Source organism: Denticeps clupeoides, chromosome 17 (genome assembly GCF_900700375.1).
Source record: "Denticeps clupeoides chromosome 17, fDenClu1.1, whole genome shotgun sequence".
Classification (NCBI taxonomy): Eukaryota; Metazoa; Chordata; class Actinopteri; order Clupeiformes; family Denticipitidae; genus Denticeps; species Denticeps clupeoides.
Window position 1 is genome coordinate 18,169,346 of NC_041723.1, and position 25,301 is coordinate 18,194,646.

Here is a 25,301-nt window from a genome sequence, read left to right on the forward strand (position 1 = left end):
ACGTTCAAGGAAACCCTCTGATTTCATTAGCCGGCGTTCCTATTTCAATCACTCTTCTGGCGGAAGCATGTTAGGAGGCCACAGAGGAAACATTATCTGGTGATCCTCCCTCCATTAGGGAACCCCTCCGTTATGTACGGGTGACACTGGGTATCCATCAGCATGAGGCTAGTAAAATTCATTCAACGGAATTCACCTACACAGTGGTAGTTGCTGCCAATGCTGAGAATTATTTCTTTGCATTCTACATTTGCATAATGTCAGGTCATTAAGTGGCAATTACCCCCACCCTGTTTTAGTGTGTTATTTAACCAATCCAAACCCAAAAGAAACTTGTCGGGAGACAATGGGAATGTCTATGAAGCAGAGTGCATTGGGGGGAAGCTTCTTCTGTTATAGGATGTTAAGTACACAGCCCTAAAAACCACCCACGCTTACTATATCTCTTTAAAAATGGAAAATAAAACAAACGAAACAACATTTTTGCTCCTTTAATGTGGCTTCTGAAACCATAAACCAGAAAATGTTTTTTTTTTTTTTATTGGGCTCAAGATGCACTCACAGTGCAGCGAAGCCCAGAAATAGCAGCTCCTTGTCTGCCGTGCTCAGTGTGTGCACGTGTGGCGTCCTAGCTCCAGTTTAGGAACACAGAGGCAGCTGTGCGCCCTCTGTCACCTAGATGTCCTGTTTGGCCTTGATGTTTTTTATTGGGTTTTTTTTTTCCCTCTCCCAGAGTACCACCTCAGATTAATAATTCTCTGGGAACCGTAAATACAGTTTATATCACAAAACATGGATACCTCTGTTATAACTGGCAGGGTTTGATTTATTTAAATGAACATTTTCTCAAAAGAGAACAGTTCACTAATTGTCTCAAAACCATAGATCCGGCAGGGGAGGGATTTCCTAGCCCCTAGAGTCCTAATGTTGTGATCAACAAGGATGGAGATCAACAAGGATGGAGTCTAATTCACAATTGTTTGCATTTACCAATTACAGGATTCTCATTTCTTTAGGTGTGTAATCTTATCTGAAGAGAGGAGTACAGTACTCTGCTTGGTCAAAGTTAGTGCATGAAAATTGCAACTATATGTCTTATTTTTATATTAATCAAGCCTGTGCAGATAAGGCAGAATGAATTAAAAACCAGTTGATTTGACCTGAATTTAGTTTGTGTTAATTATAGTGCATCCAGAAAGTATTCACAGCATATCCCCTTTTCCACATTTTGTAATGTTACAGCCATATTCCAAAATGGTTTCGATGCATTTTCCTCTCAGAATACTACACACAACATCCCATAATGACAACGTGAAAATGTTTACTTCAGGTTTTGACAAATTTATTAAAAATATTCACAGCCTTTGCTCAATACTTTGTCAATGCACCTTTGTCAACAATTACAGCCTCAAGTCTTTTTGACTATGATCCCACAAGCTTGGCACATCTATCATTGGCCAGTTTGGTCCATTCCTCTTTGCAGCACCTCTCAAGCTCCATCAGGATGTATGGGAAGCATTGGTGTACGTTGGTCTGTGCTCTGGCTGGGCCACACAAAGACAGTCCCAGAGTTGTCTTGAAGCCACTCCTTTGATATCTTGTCTGTGTGCTTAGGGTCGTTGTCCTGCTGAAAGATGAACCGTCACCCCAGTCTGAGTTCAAGTGAAAGTGAAGTGATTGACATTGTGAAACACAGCACAGCACACGGTTCACACAAGGAAATATGTCTTCTGCATGGGTCAACCCATGGGTCCGTTTCCATAACCGGTAGGCCACCACTGCCCAGAGAGCAGGTTTTCATTCAGTATGTCTCTGTAAATTGCTGCAGTCATCTTTCCCACTATAAAAACTAGTTTCCCAGTTCCTGCAGCTGAAAAACATCCCACAGCATTATGCTGCCACCACTATGCTTCACTGTAGGGATGGTATTGGCCTGATGATGAGCAGTGCCTGGTTTCTTCTAAATGTGATGCCTGGCGTTCCCACCAAATGTCAGGATCCGGTCCGAAATGGGGTTACTCCGGTCCAGATCAGGATCCGGACCGGAGTTTAATTGTTGTCCTGTGTAATGTTCCCCAATCGTTTTCACCTGTGTTAATTGTATAAAGCTGCCCTGTTCGTTTCTGTTCGCTGTCAGGTCTTTGAGGTTATGTTCCGTGTTCACCAGTGTCTACATCTCGGATGTCTCCCCTGTCTTGTGATTCACAATTAAACCCCGGTTCCGTGATGTCAGGTGAAAGCATCCTTCATTCCTCGTCATTCCTCGTCACTCTTCGTCCTCCTCTCTGATCACCCGCCGCGTCATGCCCGCATGGTCGTGACACCAAAGAGTTCAATCTTTGTCTCATCAGACAAGAGAATTTTGTTTCTCGTGGTCTGAGAGTTCTTCAGGTGCCCATGTGCCCATTCAGGTGCCCAGGTGCCCATGTGGATTGGCTTCTGTCTGGTCACCCTACCATACAGGCTTGATTGGTGGATTGCTGTGGAGATGGTTGTTCTTCTAGAACAGGGGTGTCAAACTCATGGCCTAAGATCACCGCATACAGATCCACGATTAAGGCCTGGAGACACAAAGCGGCAATAACACACAAACTACATATCCCATAATGCAGCTGAATATGTACAGAATCAGTTACCACATCGACAGCAAGTGGGTTGTGAAGCAGCTCGAAAAACCTTTTGTCAGCAAAGTGTGCTCAGTTTGTCAGCAAAGTGTGCACTGAATTATGGGATCTGATGTCCATGTGCCACCAGCGCGTCACATCGTCAGAAATCTATACAAAGTGATCTCACTAGACGCAGCCGAGTTTGACAAGAAGGTTCTCTGTCCACAGATCTGACAGAGTGACCATTGGGTTTTTGGTCACCTCCCTGACTAAGGCCCCTCTCCCATGATCAATCAGTTTAGGTGGCTGGCCAGCCCTGGTAATTTTGAATGTCTTCCACTTATGGATGAGGAGGCCACTGTGCTCATTGGGATCTTCAAAGCAGCAGAAACTTCTCTGTAACCTTTCCCAGATTTGTGCCTACAGACAATTCCTTTGACTTCATGCTTGAAATGAACTGTCAACTGTGAAACAACGGTGCACACAACGAAATGTGTCCTTTGCTTTTAACCCATCACCCTTCATGAGCAGTGGGCAGCCATGACAGGCAGATAAGGATTTGAACCAGCAACCTTCTGATTACGGGGCCGCTTCCTTAACCACTTGGCCACCACTGCCCTGTGAAACTGTATATAGACATATCAGGGATGATCAGGGGAAACAGGAGGAACGTGAGCATATTGGCAAAGAATATTTGTGAATATTTATGTACATGTGATTTTTCAGTTTTTGTTTATTTTCAATACATTTGCCTAAACCTCAAGTGAACTTTTTGCAGTAATTCAAGGTTAAGTGGGACACAAGGCTAACAAATGGGGATCAGACCTGTGACTTTGTGCTTATCTGGTTCATGGGTGAGGGTCTAAGATAAAACCACCCCAATTAAATGTAAAGCTTCTATGTTAATGTGAAAAATAGGTTATCTAACCATGATGTCTTCTTTCAGTCAGTAAAATGTGAGGATGCCACCTTACATGCTAAAATTAAAACCACCTCAATGAAATCTTTTTTTTTACAGTTTTACAAAGGGCTTACAAAGTCTTATTTTATTTACAAAAGACCATTTTACTTTTTTTCCTTCTGAACTGGCTGTCAGAACAGCTTTAACCCTGTTGGTGATGGGGGGGCATCTAAATGATAGAAATGCAGATGGTTTGTATTACATGTTGTATTCTGGGTGGGCATCTAATTGTAGCATTTTGCAGTCAACAATTCCTTTTTCCCCCATTTAGATGATGTGGGGTGAGGATAATGTATGAGTAGTTTGAGTAGTAGGTTTGAAATGCAATAACTTGAAAGGAATTGCTAACTTCATTTTCTTAAATAAAAATGTAGACAGCCAAAATAAGAATGTTTTTTTTCAAGATCTAATGTAAATTGATCTACTCCCAAGCATAATTGCTTTTTTTTGACAGAATACAAAATTTAAATAGTTTATACTTTATTAAAATAATTCTTCCAAACATCCTCTTTAACATCTCAAGGCTCCATTATCCTTTCACCCTGTATTACATGGTTAGGTGAATTAGGACCATCACTAAAAGAACACGTGTATTAAGAAATTTCCAGTTTCCATTAAAAATAATGTCAATCAGGGCCAACAGAAGGCTATGGTTATTAAGGAACAGAGTGGTTTTTGCATTGAGCTGCTGTTGTTGTTTTTGTGCCTTTGACAGCGTGGTTGGAGTGACGGCACGGGGGACGGGGAAGTGGTGAAGAGAACATCTATGTGAAGTGACAACTTCATAATTATACATTCATCACTCTGCCACTCTGTCACATGGCCTGAAACTACTGGGGGTGCCTAGGTCCTTTGAGGCACTGGCTGTGGTTGAGATCCCTGGTCAGTGTGAATGAAGGGTTTGCTGCCCCCTACTGGCAAAATGCTGCTAACCTGCCCCCATAACCCTGACTAAGCCTAGATTGTCAGATGTCCCCACCTGGCCTAAGAACAAGGCCTAAGAGTCCCTTATTCAACCCTAAACACTGTACAATAAATATTTTCCATGCAAAGCAGCTCTGAAGCAGCCCTGCATCCCAAGCACCTGTTTTTGACTGCTTTTGCCTGCTAACTCTCAAGACACAGACACACACACACACACAATCCAAGGCCACTCCCTCATCGACCCACTGCCATGTCCCCCTGGCACAATCTACTTCATCCTAATTAGAATTAATAATTGGAAATAGGAAATCGATACGTGCAAATTAAGTGCAGCATGAGTGGGTTTTATTTGGTTGACATTGTCTCTGGCGCAGCCTCTTATTTGTCGCTACTGACCTCACCACATGAGTGGCTCTGTCCAGTGTCTGATGCCACATGGTTCTGTGACTGTCAACAACAACAGAAAAAAGTTGGCCAATTGAGGCCAGGAGGCGTGTTCTGGGTGCAAGTGAATTATTAATTGTGAGAGGCAGAGCTGCTGTGTAACAATGTGCTGATGAGGGCACTTTTGACTTTTTTCCAATAAGTTTTGCAGCGCTGGGTCAAGGCTCTTCTCCACATTCTTCAAAAATTCCCTTCTCTCCTCTATAGGTTCTGACTCCTGGGCTCTTCTAAAGGTGACTCACCTCTAACTGCCGGGTGCAACCCAACGCTTAACACTGCTGCAGTCCTGGCATATTCTCCAACAGAATTCATTGATCCAAAATCACTTCCCAAATAAAACTGCAACAAATGACCCAGTGCTGCCCATTTTTGGTCCTGGATGTTAATAACATCTGCTTACCTCCGGGCGTGGTTTCTAAAATTACGCACTGTGCGCATGTGCCTGCTTACCTCTGGCCGTGGTTTTTAGAATTACACGCCGTGCGCATGTACTGGCAGGGATTCCTCCAGGGAACGTAAAAACACAGGCGCAATAATAATTCCTTCCTGTGCTCCTTGGCACTCAGGGGGTTGGTGGGTGTTCAGCAGGAGTTGGGCCAAGATGAATTAGGCTGGATGGATGGATGCCACGCCCATTAGAGACCATGGCACCTGCAAGAATGACGATTGCGCGCCTCTGCTTGTTTTTTCCTGCTATAACATGCCACATTTAGCCTCTTTTTCTGTATATTTAGTAAAACATGCATCACCTTGCACTGTGTGATAAATTCAAAATGTTATATTTTCTTTGGGGTCTTTCAAAAGGCTGTTAAATAACATGGTGATAATTGCAGTGGGTCCTGCTTGGGGACTGTGAAGATGTTTTTTATAACCAAAAGTTGAACAAAAAGGCATTTGTCACTCAAGTTTATACAATAAATGTTTTTTTGTGACCCAATCCAGTGTTTAGTGCCTTCAGAGTGGGGAAATGTGTCAGGAAGCCCAGATGAATACAGGAATTGTAACATTGATTTCTATTCCTCCTGATGTTGACTTGGTCTATCCAGTACTGGTAGCACCAATAATGACAAAATAATCATATCTCTGTTTCCCATGCAGCCCCATGACTTTTTGAGGACCAGAATAGTCATTATTCTCAATCTCGCTTGGTGTTATAGCACAGTATGTCAAAAGGAAACATGAATGTGTGATGAAGACTGTGTCTGACAGGGAACTGCTGATCCCCCAACTCTCTTCTGTAGTCAGGAAGGTTCTTACAATGGGGTTGCACTTTACCAGAGACGCTTTGAAAACAGCCTCTTACGTTGGATGTCTAATTAATATGCTAGAGCTCTATGTTTTTTTCCTCCCCTGCTGTGGATTGTTCATTTTGAATTTGACGGAGTTTAACAAGCTGCAGCAGAAGTGCGGCTCAAGCACCGCTCTGTCCCCCCTGACTTCTTTGAGCAGATGAAAATATAAATGAAACAGGGCAACGTACAGCCTCTGCTTTAGATACAGACTCGGTGGCGAGACGATGGCTTTAAAAGCCACTGAAGGTGTAACCTTTGATGTTGTGAGTTAATGAGTCACGGGGTACAACATGCAAATCCCAGAAGACCCACGTGGTCAAACCCTATATAGCTCAGGTAACATTAAACCAACTGTAGCCGCACTGGGACATTTTTTTTTTCTAAAAATTACACAGGGTAGAGAACTGGTAGAACAAGCATGTTAGTAAAATATAAACATTCAGCAAGACAAAACTGCAAACATATTTTTGCAATAATCAAAGATTTCAATTACTGTAACTGGTTCTAAAGAAAATATTATGGAGGTGACAGTATGTCATGTACCACCATACAGACAGAACTACCGACTTTTGCTCAAAATCACTTTCCGCTACGTTTCCAAAGAAATGTAAAGCCCCTTGCAAACATAAGGAGCAATGGGTTAGGTACCAGGTACCAGGATCTTTTTAAACATCTGTATGTGCGTCCATTCAAGAACTGGGAGGTAGCACATGTATACACAACATTATGTACCACAAATGCCAAAAGTTCTTTTTTTTGTAGACACAATTTACAACACAATATTCAGGAGTTTTTCTTGAAACATTTCTCTGAGGTAAGGCCAGGGATGTGGGATGTGTTGCTGGTCTTGACTTGACCAAGGAAGCTCCACTAACACTTTCACCAGTTTTATCATTTTAGACAGTATTACAAAAATATTTGTTGGTTTTATATTTTTTCTCTTACTCTCTTTACATTCTTCACCTTTTGCGGATAGATTCAAAGGCACCAATAGGCGAGAGCAATAGGTAAAAACAAACACAACAGTAACGACCCTGATTTGAAAATGTAGGGATTAGAATGTATGCTAAAATGAACAAAATAAGAGTTGAAAGTTGGCACAGAAATAAATAGCAAAGTAAAGTATAGATATCCAAAAAAATTTACTATTTGTACATTGTTATTTCCCATCTTTGTATAGAACCTATGCTTTCCACATGATTTACTGCTTGTAAATTTGTTTCAGTGATTGGTTAAATGTTTTGCATGTTATAAATTAGTTTTATTAAATGTTAATTTTTAAATAGCTTTGATTATTGCTAGAGAGATGCGAAAATGGATGCTAGCCATTAATTATGTTTTAAACCCACTAGTTTCCTTGCACATTTGTGTAGCGCTCATAGCGTGTGCAAAGAAAGCTGAGATTTTAAAAAGCTGTAGGGATTGGGTGGGATTCTGTTGGGCTCAGGCTGGGTCGGGCCTAACTCTTGTTTTTCCTGGGCAGGTGGTACGCCAAATACATACAGGATATTTATTATTGAAGGAGGCTTATTACTTTTCACAGGGTTTTATACAAACACCACACATCAGCCACACCCATCGCATCCAACATCACTCTCTTAAAGTACCCCGCAGTCGTATAAAAGTCGTATGTGTAATGTAACAACGACAGCCCATGTTGGAATTGAAATGGAGTCGGGTGGCATGAACTCGTAGTTAAAACTGTAACAACATGTGGCAACTGTTCAAATTTGTATCAGCATCTAAAACATCCCATTTTTCTTAAGCTGCGGTATTGGGAAAATAACATTTGCAGTGATGTAAAGATTAAGTAATCATTCATTTTATGTGAGTATTTGTGTGAAAGTGAAGTGATTGTCATTGTGAAGCACAGCACATGGTGACAAAACTAAATCTGTCCTCTGTATTTAAGCCATCACCTTTCGTGAGCAGTGGGCACCCATGAAAGGCCCCCAGGAGCAGTGTGTGAGGACAGTACTTTGCTCAGCACCTCAGAGGCACCTTGGCGCCTTGAGATTCAACAACCTTCCGATTACGAGTCTGCTGACTTTCCTGCTAAGCCACCACTGCCCCTTATTGCTATGCAAGCAAGCGACATTTACTATGTTGCAATCGCATATCACAATATTGATCTCAGTCATCGCAACATGACTTTTTCCCAAATCATGCAGCACAACATTTAACCATCACCCTGGAAGTGGGTAGCCATGGGAAGCGAGCAGTGTGTGGGGATGGTACCCTGATCAAGGGGACCTCAGAGTCTGCTTCCTTAGCTGCTAAGTTACAACTACCTGTAGATACAGGTAGTTTGACAAGACAAATAATTTTTAATGAATATATGGAAGACCTCAAGAGTCTGAACAGGAAACCCATTTGCTCCAGATGTTCTGTCCCTGACTATAGTAATTTAAAGTGGTGACAAGAAAATTAAAGGTAAAATGCAGATATATAAAATATAAATATAGAAAATGCATGAACTGACTTTTTTTAAGCAGTGTTCAGACAGCAGCTTTTCATTTCACATTGTGTAAACTGTGTGATGAATCAAAATAATAATTTAAGAGATACGTGGCAGAATATTGTCACTACCAAGAATATTATTATTCCTTGGGGGGTGAAAGATACACAAAGAGACTGGAAAGTGTGTTTTTTAACAGCACTGCCAATGGTGTAGGGTGAACTCTGACTCTTTAATCAAAGTTAAATGCCGTCAGAGGCCCACAGAGCCAGGGACAGAGTTTGGTGAGGCTGAAAGCTGTGTGTGAGAGAGACGGCCAGATAATGGGCTTTTCCTAGGAAAGTGCTGAGGCGCCTCACTGCTGGGAAAAGAGGCTTTAAGACTTCAAATGGCTCCTCAGAAAACAGAACAGAAAAATAAAGTTTTGCCTGTATGTATTTGTTTATGTGTGTGATCTGTAATCTATGGAGAGATCTTTGGTGGATTTTATCTGCAGCCAGAATACTTTTGAGGAAATGTTCCTTGTGTCTGTGTGTGGGGTTTGTCTAGATTCATTTCTCTTGCACTTACGAGTTAATGGAGAGCAGCTTGATGAGATTTTCTGTGGGGTGGTGTTGTTTTTCTGCCGCTTCTGCTATCAGTGTGGGTGAGCTGAATGGCAGCTGATGCCCCCTCGATTGACCGGACCCCCATCACTCCATTCTACTCCCTAATGACCAGCCCACCCACAGGCCCAGCTGATTTCACGTGGCCACTCGTTCCGTGCGGAAACCCATCCTTCATGCTTGCTCCCGCGATCAATAACCAGCCTCCCACTCCTCCCCAGCCGGTTAGTGCTGTCAGACATTGTCTGCTGCTTCCACCTCACCCTGCTGCTCTCTGACCCCCCTTGGCGCAGAAGTGCCTGCCTCTCTCTAAGTGCTGATCATCCGCTTGATGTTTGCCTGGCACGAAGGCCTGATTCCATCGTCTCCCGGCCAGCGGGCTTCATTAGACCTCCATCTTGGTTGATCAGAGCACCGGCAGGCTGTGGCTACCAGACTGTTAAGACCTGCAGGAAAAAAGCCAGTCATGGTGAGGCAATGGATACATGAATATACAGCCAGAACCGGACCTCACGCTGTTTTTTTCATGTAACCGTCTGCTTAGGGCACATAGGACTCACCAAAAACTCACTAGGACTCACATAGGATTTACTAAAGACTCACATGGATTCACATAGGACTCATGTAGGACTCACGAAGACACTTGTAGGACTCAATAAAGACCCACTAGGACTGACGTAGGACTAACTAAAGACTCACTAGGTCTCACATAGGACTCCCTAATGACGCACTAGGACTCATGTAGAGCTCTCTAAAGACCCACTAAGACTGACGTCGGAATAACTAGACTCACTAGGACTCACTAAAGACTCACTAGGACTAACTGGGACTCACTCAAGACGCCTTTACTGTTTGCAGTAGTGAAAACGTGACTCCATAACTACTTGACTTTGTGCTGTGAAATTACCGGCTTGATTTGAAGTGGACTAATCTTATTGACCGCGTTTGTTTAAGAGATTAGATTGATATGGGTATTAAGGAAGCAGTGCGTTGGGCAATAGCCACCTGCACTTCACTCTGCCTCCAGTGTGCTTGTATTGATAAAACATTTAGCGCTTGTGTTATAGCTCAACACATGCATGGCTATTAAATTCTATGACTTCACAAATCTCTGACCGTTTCCGATTCCCGGATTCAGGCCACTAGTACCAAACTGCAGCTGTGGATTTATTGCCTGGAGCTTGTCGTTACTCGTGTGCAATTTCCTTTCTGTTAGAAATTGATTAGACGAAAAAGGATGGTGGAATTGTAATTGTGCGCCGATGTTATCTATCACTCTAATGGCTTCTCCAGAACCTTGGAAACCCTGGAAAGTTCATGCTGAAATGTTTATTTGGGTCCAATTGTTGCCACACTGGCACAAAATTTGTTACTGGCTTTTTTATCATTAATGTGTGTTTTGCTCATTCATAATCCTTCAACAAAAATATTGACACACAGGGGGTGTTAATGCTGTCGTCTCTTGAATTTAACAGTCAAGGTTTTCTGTTTGATGCAAATCTGTGATCCGATATACACACAAAAAACAGAAAGAAATGTTAATGTTAAAATAAATAAAAAAGAATGAATTAAACTATTGCAATAGATTTCTGTCTCTCACTGCCAGATGTACCTACAGAGTCCTGAAGTACTCTCAAAAAATGCAAAATCTTGTAACCTGAAGTCTGTAAACTCGACAGGTATAGTTTAATAGTTTAATGACAATATTCATGTTTAAAATACTTGTTTCTCTTTTACTGTATTTTGGGGATTTTTTTAAACAAATAAAATTGGAACAGATGATTGAAAACACAAACTGTGACGCTCACCCAGCTGGTGTGTTACAATGTGTTGTGTCGGTACTGATTAAAAAATAATAATAACACACATTAGCCTTATGTCCACAATTCCGTGTCATGTCTGTCATGTGCACCTTGGTTTTGAATAAATTCACTATGGACTTGAAATAAATTGCATCTGTACTGGGGATTCATTGTATGGTATGTGTCTAACATTTTCTCTTTTTGTAAACTGGGTGTTGGAATTTGTTTTGTGTGTGTGTCTGTGTGATTTATGTGTTTGTGTGCTTCCATCCAGGCTGTGAATCTGGATACTGGGGCCCTCACTGCAGCAATCGCTGCCAGTGCCAGAACGGGGCTCTCTGTAACCCCATCACTGGAGCCTGTGTCTGCAGCGACGGCTACCAGGGCTGGCGCTGCGAGGACCAGTGTGAACCCAGCTACTATGGCAAGGGTTGCCAGCTGCAGTGCCAGTGTCTCAACGGCGCCACCTGCCACCACGAGACTGGGGAGTGCATCTGTGCCCCGGGATACACGGGAGCTTTGTGAGTAGTAGTGACTCTGTCTTCTTTATGCCTCACCACTGTACAAGTTCAAGCTGTGGTTACCTACTCCTATGCCATACATGGAACACTGAATCAAATGTTAATAAACATGACTTGAATATGGGGTTATTATATAAAACACTTTATTCAGCCACATATCACAGTTAGTTTATCTATTAAGAGTGTTACAATATATTGCTTCCGCAATATATCGCAATATTTTACGTTTATTGTATTGATACAGAGACATCAAAAATGTCGATTTTTGTAAACAAGTTTAGTGGTGCTGTCGAATGTTTTCTTTAGTGAGGTCAGCAGAGATGAGAATCAGCGTGCGACTACAACCTCCACTCCTGTGGATGGTGCTGTACATCTATGTACTTTTATTTACTGCTTGGCATTTCAAGCAGGGTGAAATGACAGACCAATCACAGCATCTTGTATATCAGCTCTGTTTTTACATTTTCAGTGAACTGTAGAGAATCACAATATGTACAGTATCACAATATATTGTAAAATAAATGTATCGTGAGCTGTGTATTGTGATACGTATCTTATCGTGAGATCCTTGCCCTAAACTATATATTTAGTTATTCTAAGTGATCACTATGGTATTTAGTCGCTGTATAATACTTTTGTAAGTATTTTTGGTTTTAATCCAATAAAATATCTTTGAGAAAAAATTATAATAGACATACAACTGAGCCAGCACATTCTACAGACTCTTTCCCCACCATGAAACATTTTTCTGTCATTTAACTGCCCGGTCCTGTTCTCCAGTGGATTTAAAGTGTCTCAAAACAGTTACATTTACATTTACAGCATTTATCCAGAGCGACTTACAATCAGTAGTTACATGGACAGTCCCCCTGGAGCAATTTAGGGTTAAGTGTCTTGCTCAGGGACACAACAACATCCTACATCTCAAAAGAGATGTAGGATGTTGGTGGATGATGGGGGACTAGTCTCTGACTTAGTGGACCCAGTCAGGTCAGAGCTTGTGATCCCACAACTGTAAAATTGCTTACCCCTTTAGCTCAACTCTCAATGCCAGTGGGTTGTATTTGTTTCATTTTGATGGGGTTCACATACTGACCACTATTTGTTTACTTGTTTATGTGTATGTCTGTATTTGTGTGTGTGTCTGTATATCTGTATGTTTGTGTGAAGCTGTGGAGATCGCTGCCCCTCAGGCAGCCACGGGCCACAGTGTGAGCAACGCTGTCCCTGTCAAAATGGAGGAACCTGCCATCACATCACAGGAGAGTGTTCCTGCCCTGCTGGATGGACGGTGAGGTGCTCAACACAGAAATGAAGTAGAGTGGCTTAAATAGCCAGAGTGATGCAAGCAAGGAGACATGTGGAGGGTGGACACAGAAGGGAGACACAAGGGTAGGGAAGGACACTAAATGAGACACAGATAATGAGAGACAGAGGAGAAAGGGGAATAGGAAGGACAGGAAGAAAGAACAGAAGGGAAGCAGATAGGCTGGGTGGGCGAGATAGATGTACAGAATAAGGAGAAGGAGAAAGTTAATATTATTACAGAGGAAGCCTGTGAAGTTTCCAAAATGTCCCTCATGACTTACTTATGTTGCCTTTATTCCATTTTAAACTCTTACAGCAACAGTAATACTCTTGACTGGATTTGGGTGGATTAAAAGCATCTCTAATTCGCTGTTGCCTGATTGGTCCACAGGGGTCTGTTTGTGCCCAGCCGTGCCCATTTGGCAAGTATGGCATCAACTGCAGCAAGGAGTGCTCATGCCGCAATGGTGGGCTGTGCGACCACATCTCAGGCCAGTGCCAGTGTATGGCAGGCTACAGCGGGCGAAGGTACTAAAAAATAAACTAGGACTGTCAATCGATTTACATTCACATTTACAGTATTTGTCAGATGTCCTTATCCAGAGAACCTTACAATGAGTAGTTACAGGGACAGTACCCCTGGTGTCTTGCTCAGGGACAAAAGGGTGGTAGGTGGGGTTTCAACCTATGTCTTCTGGTTCAAAGATGAGTGTCTGTCCCACTAGGCTACTACCACCTTGATTAATCACACACTTTGCTCAGGAGATATTAGCTAAGGAAAAATTATTCAAATTGAATACTAATTACTTTGGTTTTCTCATTATTTTGGTCGGAAAACATTTTAGAAGTGAACAAAATGCAGCTGAATTAAATTTGTTAATTGAATTGCATTAAATATTTATAAATTAAATGGCACAATTATTAGCCCTAAAATGAACACTTCTATACTAGATGCTTTTTTACTTATTAGTGATTGTTGTGGTTTAATAGACACTTGTCTAGACGCTAAGCTAGATTCTTGAACATGAACAGAATGAATAATAATATGATGCCTGATCTTTAACCTGTATCTCACATGAAGCAGCACAAAAAATGATTTTACTTTATTAATCGCAACCCCCTAAAAACCCTTTCTTTGTCTCACACTTTCTCCACTGTTCCCTTACTGCCATACTGGATAGCTCTAGAAATTTCTCATTAATTACAAATTGTGAAGTTTTATTAGGAGTCAATTGAAATTCCTGCGTCCCTTTATTTCCCCACGTCTCGTCGAAGCAGCACACAGTTTATTAACTCAGCTAAAGCAATTGTCTGCGGGGAGAGTGCTTCCTGAAAACCACTTTTCCTTTCTCCCCCAATATTTTGCAAAATTGCTCTCATTCATTATTGTCAGGGACAGGTGAATTAACCCATCAGGAATAATGTTAGATTGTATTAGCCTCCACCTACCCTTGCCCCCGATATAATAACACCAGTGTCTTCGGGTACAGCCTAAGCCAATGTAATTTAAACATGAAACATAACTAGTCCATTTTGTAATGTAATTGAGCTATTTATCTGCCTCCTAATGGCTTTTCAGACAGCTTAGATTGATGGCTTGCCAGGGTTGTATATTTAACTTCTTGTAAAAAAAGAAAAAAGTCCTTTCTTTAAGTCTCCCTGCTGTACTGCACTGAGAATCTGCCCAGCTCTAATTATCACTGCTGTGGTTAATGAAGGCTGCCTCACCTTGGTGAGCTCTGAAGGTGGTCCAGAACTGTGATGAGCCCAGCTAACGAAGAAGGGGGGTGCCCAAAGCATTGACCTGCCACCCTTTGATTAGACAAGCTTGCTAGATAACTACCTCTGTGCTTCTTAATGCCTTTTCTCCTACCTCCCAGCATCAGCGAGGCAGCTGGCAATGCATTCTGGGAGGGGGCACTCGTCATTATCCAGGTCAATGTGCACTTGGTAATGGCTACCAACGGCTGTCATGGAGGCAGATTGAACCTGGCTTGACTTCTTTGTTACTTAGGTGCCAGGAGGAGTGCCCAGTTGGCACCTATGGACCACAGTGCTCCCTGACATGTGACTGCCAGAACGGAGCCAAGTGTTACCACATCAATGGTGCGTGTCTGTGTGACACAGGCTTCAAAGGCCCACATTGCCAGGATCGCTTCTGCCCACCAGGACTCTATGGGTTGATCTGTGACAAATACTGCCCCTGCAATGCCACAAACACTATTAGGTATGATCCTGCTGTGGCTTTTTAAAGCCATACACACTACTACCCAGGCGCCTGTCATGGCTGCCCACTGCTCACTGATATGTTAAATGCAGAGGACAAATCACTGTGTGCACTGTGTGCTGTGCTGCTGCGTATCACATGTGACAATCACTTCACATTTTTTAATGCATTTTAGTTTATGTCAGTTTTTTATAAGAGCTATCCAGAAGTAGGATAAAATACGTGAAGGTCAGTATATGTAAAATTACATTTTAAATCTTAACTGCTGTCTCACAACCTCTCATTAGTAGAATTTTAACACCTTTAGAAGATTCATTATTATTGAACGTCGTTTATGATATGTGGTTAGTAAATGTCCCACTGTTGGCCATTTGGGCTACAGTGTAGAGCTCATTACAGCAGGATTGGAAATGAGGAAGGCACTGCCCATCAGAAGACATCTGAGGATGGAAGGGTGCATTGGGGGATTTCAACTTTTGTTCTGTCTGTCTGTCAATCCATCTATTGTTCAGCTGCCACCCTCTATCAGGTGAGTGCTCGTGTGCGGCTGGATGGTCGGGACTCTACTGCAATGAGACCTGCCCTCCTGGTTACCATGGCGAGGACTGTAGGGAGCCCTGCCAATGTGCCAATGGGGCCGACTGTCATGGCGTTTCTGGCACCTGCACCTGTGCCCCTGGTTTCCTGGTGAGTTTGTGCAGTTTGGCGTCTTGTCCTGTGTGATATGATGAGACCAGTGATCAGCAGATAATGAATATGAGCTGGGAAGAAAATATATTACAGCTCACAGTGTTTGACAGTGCGTTAAGTGTATCACATGTGACAATCACTTCACTTTAAGTGAATAATCGTGTGTTACAAATGCATCCATAAGCAATAATGACTGCATGCATAATACATTGTACATGTGGATTGCTTGGAAATTGTTATTTTTGGATCAGAAAATGCATGGCCTCCGAAAGATACGCAGAAGTTGTGCTTCGTTTGGTGCCATGAAATATATACTGAGCTCATTTAATTTTCATAGCATTTTCTGAATCTGTATATATGTCTGTATATTCATCTATATATCTATCAGAAGAGTTTAAACAGTGTGAGACAGAAGTGATAGAATGAAGCAGCATCTCTCCTGTTTAGAAATGGTCCCAGACACACACTGACATCCTTTTAAGCTTCTTCTCCAATGGCTGTTAAAGCGTCATTTTCTCTTGTAAAGTAAAATAAATGCACACCAGAAATGCATTTTTGGAAATTATCCCAGAGGCTTTTGTGAGGGAGACACTCTTCTGCATTCTCTCTAGCTATTTCTGAATCGCTCTCATTTTTTATTTTTTTTCTCGCTCTCTGTATTGCGTACACGCAGACGCACAGAGAGCGGGCATTATGCGCCCCTCATAATGGATGTAGCCTATTACACTGCAGGTTTGGGCTTATACAAAGACCTTGCCAAATACAGGAAGGAGAGCCAGATGCATGGACTTTGAAATCGGTTATTTTTTTTGTCCCCCAGACAAAACTGTCAGGCCATTAATAATAAAATAGCTTTTTACTGAACATGGATTCCAAATGAGGGTTTTGGATATGTTGAGTTATCTTTAATAAATGTGTTGAGTGTTGGAGATGGATTTTTTTTTAATATATATATATATATATATTGTTGTTCAGTGTGAACAGACTTACCACCAGAGGAACAGAAGGAGATTGATAGGTGCCAAAAAGAGAGGCACGTGGAGAAGAGACAAAATGCCTTGGTGCCAGCAGCTCCTTGGCGGTTGTAGCTCTGTGTCCAGCAGCAGAATGATTCTATAGTGAGAGCTGAAGCACCAAATAGGCCAAGGCGCAGGCTGAGTCTTAATTTCCTCCACCTGTTCGTCAGTGGGCTTGAGGCAGCGCTGCCAGGTCTATTAAAGCCAGCCAGAGGAGCTTTTTAGGACTGCTGTGGATAAAAACAGGCTACGCCGGTGACTGACTTGTTATTTCACACAAAAACGATAACAAAGACCAACCTTGTTAATAAATGGTAATGAAATTGCCTACAGACTCAAAGGACCTGGTGGATAGTTTATTGCTGTATGTGAGGGAACGGTGCTGGTACATCGGCGGCCACAGATGGGATTGGCTGTAAGTGCCTGAACTGGAAGGAGTTGTGACGACGCTCTGCCGCTGCTGCTCGCTGGGTGCTTGTGATGAATCTTTCATTGCGTATTGAACAGCATTCACTGCTGGATACCAGGTTTGATGTCAGTGGAAGAGTGGATGACACACTTACTCACTCAAGTCAAGTCAGTGTGTCTCACCTCTTGTATGCAGCTTTTTGCACCAGGTATAGTGGTAAAAAGTAGAGAGATCCAGGTTATAACAGCAATGGAAACCTGAGACGAACCAAAAAAGTCTTTCATATTGTTACTCACATCAGTTTCTTTCAGGAAATCATCACATCACCATAGAGATTAGCTGCTTCCATCCATGGACAGACAGGTATAGATATAGATATCTTGTCACAGTGGTACCTGGCAGTGAGTGGGATATATTAGGCAGCAAGTAAACACTGTGTCCTTCAATATGATGTTTTAGAAGCAGAAAAAAATGCTGGGAAAACATTAGAATTTGAGTGACTTTGACAGGGACCAAATTGTGATTGCAGCATCATGGTAACTCCAGAACTGCACCTCTTGTCAGCAGTGGTCACAGAAAGGGGCAGCCATGATCTGCATTGTCTGATCAAGTAGAAGAGCTACTGTAGTTAAAACTGATACCTGAACACATCACAGTTTGTCACAGTATGGTGCCCCTGCCCATGCTGGTCCTCCACCAAAAGCATGAACAATGTGCAATGTGCAACAAAGAAGCATTTGACTCCAAATCCAAAGGAGCAATGGAGGATGAATCTTGTGTATGACTGCGTGTATGTGCTACTTACCTTGGCACCAGGATGCTCTACGGGAAGAAGTCAGGCCACTGGAAGCAGTGTAATTCTCGACTGGGTTCTGCATTCTTGTAGATTTCACTTGCTGACAAAGTACAACCCCTTCATGGAAGTGCCATTGCCTTATTTCAATTAACCTCTTTCAGCAAGATAATGCATGCTTCCACACTGCAAAAATAGCTCAAGATTAGTTTGAGTAGCTCTATCTATTTTAACTAGGATATACGTTATTAATATGCAATCAAAACACTGGTGTAACTTTAATGTATTTAATTGAAAATAAACAGCTAACAAATTATTTAATTATTAAACAGAAACAAGGGTTATCTCATCTCTGTCAGCATAGATAACAGTTCCATCAGATATATTTCTGAGTTGATGTCTTACAAAATACTAATTTTTTCAGATATAATTATAAAAAATTTTTTAGTCCCGTTGACCTGGTATGATTGGGATACATCTGATTCAAGTTTAGAATCAAGTTTACCCCCTATATACACAACTTCTGTATGGTTGATATGGGGTTCATTTTAGTCAGTTATCAGAGCTGTTAACTTTAGTTCCTGGAATGCATTCCTGAATGTCTCAGGACATTAGAGCCTGTCTGGCACAGTCTGGTAAATGGGAGACAATTTGGACCTCTAATGGACAAGTTGCCTAATCCCCTTGTTCTTAGCCTTTCAGTCCAATGGCTGGTTTCTGGTACATACCCGTGGACGGTAATCCTGTGCACTCAGGGCTATGGCAAAATCCTTGGGGTCATGCGCGGTTGAGAGACCAAGTTGCCATGAAAGCCACAATGCAGCAAATTGGAGATTTTCTGGAATCTCTGTAAATGGGCTCAGCCCCCCTTTTTTGAGTTGTCACCTCAAAGACAGAATTGCTGTTGTTAGCAGTCTTGAAGCAATCATTTTTAGGAGAACAAAGATTAATGGGATATGATTGATAAAAATTTAATTCACTGATGCACGTCTTTTATCTTGGCGGAAGTGCATATGGTAAAGAGAGAGGGATGTGACAGGTGGGAAGGAAAAGCAGACGGAGGAGAGAATCCTGACATGCCGTATGCCGTCAGCATCGCTTGCCCTGCTGAGCACTACGGAAAGGCGGGTGCATGATGCTAATGAGCGAGGCGAAAGGGAAAAGACAGGAGGGATCCCAAGTGCCGCTGAGGCTGGAGAGGTTGGAGTGACAGGGGAGGCTGGAACCGCCGAGCCCAACACCACGCGCCTTTTAATTGAGAGTCTAAATCATTGTGTCAGCTGTCAGTCAATGAGGCTCTTTGGTGAGGAGAGCGAGAGAGTGGGCTCTTTGCCAATGCAGACTGAGAAGCTTTCTAATGGTGTCTGCTCTGGAGGGCATGGGGCTTTAGAGCATCTCATATCCCTTTTAGCAGACGGGCTTATTCTAATGTGGCTCGGAGTGGCTAGCTGGCGGAATGAAAGTGGCGCCCTGGTTGGACTCACTCTCTCCTTATTAATTCTACACCTGCTCTTGACCCACACCTCAAAGTTGACTGGCCTCAGCGGTGCTCTTTGAGCCTTTAGCTGCTAAAGTGGATAGTTTGCATCTTGATCCCATGCTCCTTTTTTAATCCAATTTAGCGTCTGATTTAGAGAGTTGTCTGTCATAGGGTCATACCATTTACCCCAGACTGTAATTTTTCAGTCAAGAAGCACACAGAGATCAGGCACGGGTTGTGCAGTGATGTGTTGGGTGGACTCCAAAAATAAGTGCTTCCTTTGAGATTTTGTGAAGAGCAGGGGTCTGTACACCAAGTGCATCATTCAGTGAGAGCTCTTCACTTGCACATCTTCTTTGGACAGTGCTGCTGTCAGGGGAATCATCTCACCAAGTATCTTCATCTAATGCAGAGTCATTTTCTGCTTGGAAGGTCTCATGTGCAAGTGTCTCATATTAGATGTCTGCTTGTGTCTTCCAGGGCGATGACTGTTCCCAGACCTGCTCACCTGGGCTTTATGGGATAAACTGCTTGTCTGTTTGTTCCTGTCATAACATGGCCACTTGCTCACCTGTGGATGGTTCCTGCATCTGCAGAGAAGGTAACATCTATTTATAATCAGCCATTAACTAGGAGTTATATGAAAATCTGGGTAGAATATAACAGGTCAATAAAATTGTATATAGGTGAAAAAATCTAGATTGGCAACAACTACTCAACTTATGATGTCCTCCTTCATCTCCAAGACTAACTTTAAGATCAATCTTCTGCTCACACCTGCTTAGATGGCCCTAGTATATTAACCACAATGGACTATACGCTCACATGCAAATTCACTCCCAGTGCAGATCAATACCCACATAAGACTTAGTATTCAAGTGTTTCTTGGTTTGATGCAGTCCACTCTACCCTGTAACTTCACATGTGCTATTTATGGTCATCTAGTGCTGACTAGAGGAGGGTGGGTATAGTTGTTTTTGGCAGCCTGTTTTAATTTTAGTTTTAGGCTAGTCTTTGCTTCCAGCTGTCATTTTAGTTTTCATTAGTCTTAGTCACATCCAGACTCATTTTAGTCTAGTCAAATTTCAGTCGACTAAAGGTCCATGACTATTTTAGTTTAGTTTTAGTCAATAAAAATGGTATTTTAGTGCCTTTTCAATAAGTCAATATAGAACAAGTACTGAGTAGAAAAGACAAAAAAATAATTTTAGTCAAACCAGTCACAATTAAAACGAGGTATTGTTATCTTATTGTTACCTTATAGACTCAAGAATACTCTATATTAATTCTCTAAATCCATTTTTGAGACACATTTTGTTTCCTGGAAGAGTCCAAAGGTTGCTTTGTCTTTTTGTCCCAGTATTCTGAAGTCTAAAAAATACCCCAAATAGGAATTGAGGAAGTGACGTCATGTGTGTGACCGAATGTGAGACACAGGAAACAAAAATACTGCATAAAAATAATGTGATTGAATGAGAGGAAATAACGTCTTGTCTCGTTTGTCAGACATTTTTGTGTAGTTTTATTCTGTAATATTATTTGTAAATTATTCATCAACAATGTTACATTATATATTTTGTTATCCTTATCATCACATGACCAGCATTTACATCTCCATCACATCACATCATAAAGGTTTGTTGACAAAGATATTGTGCCAAAAAATTTGTTGAAGAAAACAACCATAAGGATGCGTTCTCTTTTTTGAGTCATAGTTCCTCTCATGGTGTCTTGTTATTGCTCAGTTTTTCCTTGCCACTGTTACCTCTTACATGCTCATTATGGCCCTTATCCATTGTAAAGGATACATGTTAAAGGTCCCCTGACATGAAAACTGTGCGAGTCCCACAATGATATTTCCCCAGGACATGTTGTTTTGGTGTCTGTAGCTTTAAATGCTAATGAGGAGGAGAGAGGCGGGACGAGGAGGAGAGCAGCAATGACATCATCAACACCATTCACCAGCCACAATGATGACATAAGGGGACAAATTCCAGATCCGGTTGTCTGTGCTGCCGCTCTCTCAGAACATCGAAACAAAAGCCAAAGCACTCTTTATACCTATCACCCTTTCTAGCCACTGCAGGACCATGGATAGGCTCAGGGAACTAGTATTAATGTAAAATAATCTCATAAAGTGAAAATTTCATGTCAGGGGACATTTCAGGATACACATAATATTGCAATTTTTTTGGCCAAAACTCATTTGTATGAATTACTGTGTTTTCCGGAGAAGTGCTGTGGCCTATTTAAAAATCCCTACACCAGCAGAACGTAGCGTGAATTTATAATTCTGCTCTCATTTGCCTGTAGTCAAGTCAAAATGTGGGTGCAACTCTTTCAGCGCAATGGTATCATGGCATCAGTCAAGTGGACAGAGAGGGGACATTGCAGTCCACCTGCTTCCTTTCAGTTTACTAGATTTCCCATTAGAGGCTCAGTCCTTAATCCATTCCCCATCTATAATTAACTCCCGGAATGTCAATTCTCTCTCTGACCTCAGCTGATCCTTGCTTTAAAACACTCTGTGCCCTTCGTTCTGTTTATCTCCTTTTGCCCGGCTCTTACGTTAGGTCTTAGCTGGATGAATATATTCTGCTCATTGACCACAATGCACTAGGAGAGGGACTGCAAGATCTGCAGGTCCTTTGTGGCTCCGCTATCAGAAAATGGTCTCACATCCTATTCCTCTTCACATAACTATCCCGTATATTCGGGGGGTTGAAGGTAAATCCAGGGGTCGTGTAGAGGTGAGGTTAGGTTAGACTGCTGGCGCTAGAGACAAGAACCTTCCAGAAAACACATGATCAACATTAAGAGCAAATCTGAGGGTCTTTAGTGTAACATTTTAAGTTTTGGGGGCCAGAGAATCAAGTCCAGGCAAGCTGAAAGTAGTTGATCATCTTTTTTTTTTAAGAGTCACGTCTCTTATTTTCTGGCCCTTTTCTCTCAGGCTGGCAGGGTGTGGATTGCTCCATTTTATGCTCCAGTGGGACATGGGGTCTGGGCTGTAACCAGACATGTCTGTGTGCCAATGGGGCAGCCTGTGACCCCATGGATGGTACCTGCTCCTGTGGTCCTGGGTGGAGAGAACAACATTGTGACCAGCCCTGTCTGGTGAGTTTAGCACTTTTCACTTTAAATTGAGCTACAGCATCATTACTTATGAATAAAATTATTTGTTGCTGGCATTTAAATATGTTTGAAAGGCTCATAATTTCAATTAGTGTATGATAACAGTTTTAATGAAGTGCACAGATTTGATAAATATCACAATTTGATCATAACGATATATTAACATTTGTCACCACAACACATGTTACAGCAACAACAACAATCTATTTTTGTACAGCCCAAAATCATATGCAGTATGTCTCAATGGGTTTTCCAGACACCTCAGATGACACCCCTCATACTTAGACCCTCTCTGGACACAATAAACAACTTCCTAAAAAGCTCACATGGAAAACTTTATACAGCCTGAGTGGAAGGGTGTGGTATATATCTACTTCCAATTAGACACACCAGACACCATAACTGAGAAAGTTGTTTATCTGATAAAGGAAGGAAAGCAACAGCTGTCCACATAGCTGTGTTATCGTGATTTTATTTGTAGACGTATGTGGGTACCCTTTCTAGGAGTACATCCAGTCAAGTGCAATATGAATATGAACCCCTTAATATCACAAACAGCTAATCCTCTTTGTGAATGTGCTTGGAATAAAGTTGTGAATGTGGGTGCTGTGCTGTGCTGAGGTCTTGTTTTAGGGGTTTACTGTGTTTAAATATGTGTGAATGGTGTGTAATGTGGATCTGGTGTTCCACTTGTCAGGATGGGACCTATGGACTGGAGTGCAGGGAACTGTGTGACTGCAACCACGCTGACGGATGCGACCCAGTGAGTGGACACTGCCGCTGCCTACCCGGCTGGACAGGTGAGGACACAGCTGACACTCGGTGACAAGCTGTCTGGAACACACAATCGCATACACACATCATCACTGACAATGACCGTGAGATAACTAGATGGGAATGGCAGTTCTCCAGGGAGACACATTACATTCTCTTTTTGTCCGTGATTCGTATGTGACTCACACGATTTCAGGCGAGTCTCAGGTTTGATGCGACCAAAGTGTAAACCTCTGTGAGTTTGACAACCATCAAAATTTAACCGGATATCAGAGCAGCTGAAAAAAAAAAAGAGAATATCTGGAGGAGCTTTACGCTCTCCAAGTTTCTTAAGCTCTGAGGGAGCCGAGTTTGTGGGGAAGCTGTGATTCACCTGTTCCCACCCCAGGGGCAAAAACCTCACACTGTCTTATTCATGGCGCACCATATAAACATAAAAAATATACCCTTTTATGAAAATGTTCCAATGATGAGATGTTTAGGTAAGGAACCTAATTAGATGCTCAAAGTAAACACATTAAATAATGGTGGCTAATCAGTTTTTAATTGCATCCCTTGTTTCTGCTTCATGAAGAGTGAGGCATTAGTCTTTAAAGAAGGGAGAGCTCAGGCCGTTTGTTCCGTGATGTTCTGGCCTCTCTATCCCTTTCTCTCTCATTCCATCTCTCTCTTCCCTTACTCTGCTCTAGCACTGGAGAGCATTATCACTGTCAACAATCCATGAAGCCGCACTAATTACTGACTGCATTTCACGCATTGTCTAATTTGCGGCGCTCTGCTCATTTTGTAAATGCCTCACATTTCTGCGCAGGCGTGACCTGCATTCTGCCACTGTGCTAAACTCCATCTGGGCCATCAGGCCATGGATCGTTGCTGTGAGTCCTTGAGAGGAGGGCCAGGAGGCAGAAAGGGTGCATGAATGTCACAGTGAGAGCTCATGGCGTTTTTACCCCTCTTTGACGGAACGGTTGGCGGTCAAAGCACGGAAGGCCGCTTGGTGGCAAGGAGAGGAGCAGGTAGTGTGCTCCCCTGCTGGCTCTCCAAAGCTGCAGCCTTGCGGGGATGCATTGACCTGCGCGGTGGCGTTTGGGTGGTGGGCATTTAGTCCCAGGAAATGACACAAGTTTCATTATTCGCTAGAAAGAGTCTGAGCGAACAGAACTCACGCTCTGAATCCCGCACAGTGCTGGGCCATCTGCCTGCTCTAATGGAGTCACTAGGGGGCAGCGGGTTGGGCTGAGAGGACCTACCATACTGAGAGCAGGAGAGTCATTTAGGTGAGAGAGAAAGAAAAAATAAATAGATTGGGAAAAAGAAACTAGAATGTGCTAAACTAGAATGCAGAGAATGTAAATCATGTGCTAGCTATTAATCAGTCTTAATTATATATCATGACTTTTTCAAACTCTTTTTATATATTTTTGGAAATTTTTAAATGATCCTCGACTCAAAACAAATTAAATCAAGTGTGCACTTATTTATAAAAAAGGAAACAAATCTGAAATAAATCTGTTTCCTGAAAGCGTATTTACATGCTGCCAAATTGCGTTTGGGAGGTTTGGGAAATGTACACCATACTGACACACTTCTCTCTCTCTGATTTCTCACCTTTCTCTGAATGTAGTGAAACAGATTTATGCTTCTGACGTTTGTGGGTCACATACAGAAACTATAAACTGTAGATGCAGAGCACATTCAGATCCTTATATTAAGGAATGCATTGGCCTTTAGATCCCTACAAAAAAAGTAAATGCCTAGTTCCTCATGTTTAAAGATTATTTTTGGATTGACCATTGTGTAGGGCTTTTGTGGTTTTTTTAAATTAGATTTTTTTGCCAATTATTTTTGACTATTAG

At 42.2% G+C, this 25,301-nt stretch overlaps 1 protein-coding gene across 4 annotated transcripts in view; it reads left to right on the forward strand.

Annotated features, from left to right (window-relative positions):
• Positions 1–25,301, forward strand: part of megf11 (multiple EGF-like-domains 11) — a 124,585-nt gene that overhangs the window by 69,920 nt on the left and 29,364 nt on the right. For 3 of the 4 annotated variants that reach the window (XM_028957890.1, XM_028957893.1, XM_028957892.1), the window contains exons 7-14: positions 11,367–11,613; positions 12,784–12,904; positions 13,313–13,449; positions 14,936–15,148; positions 15,661–15,835; positions 20,017–20,137; positions 22,490–22,653; positions 23,369–23,471. In XM_028957890.1, coding sequence (XP_028813723.1) covers positions 11,367–11,613; positions 12,784–12,904; positions 13,313–13,449; positions 14,936–15,148; positions 15,661–15,835; positions 20,017–20,137; positions 22,490–22,653; positions 23,369–23,471 — 1,281 coding nt within the window. The remainder of the gene's footprint in view (positions 1–11,366; positions 11,614–12,783; positions 12,905–13,312; positions 13,450–14,935; positions 15,149–15,660; positions 15,836–20,016; positions 20,138–22,489; positions 22,654–23,368; positions 23,472–25,301) is intronic. The other variant, XM_028957894.1, reaches the window with a different exon arrangement.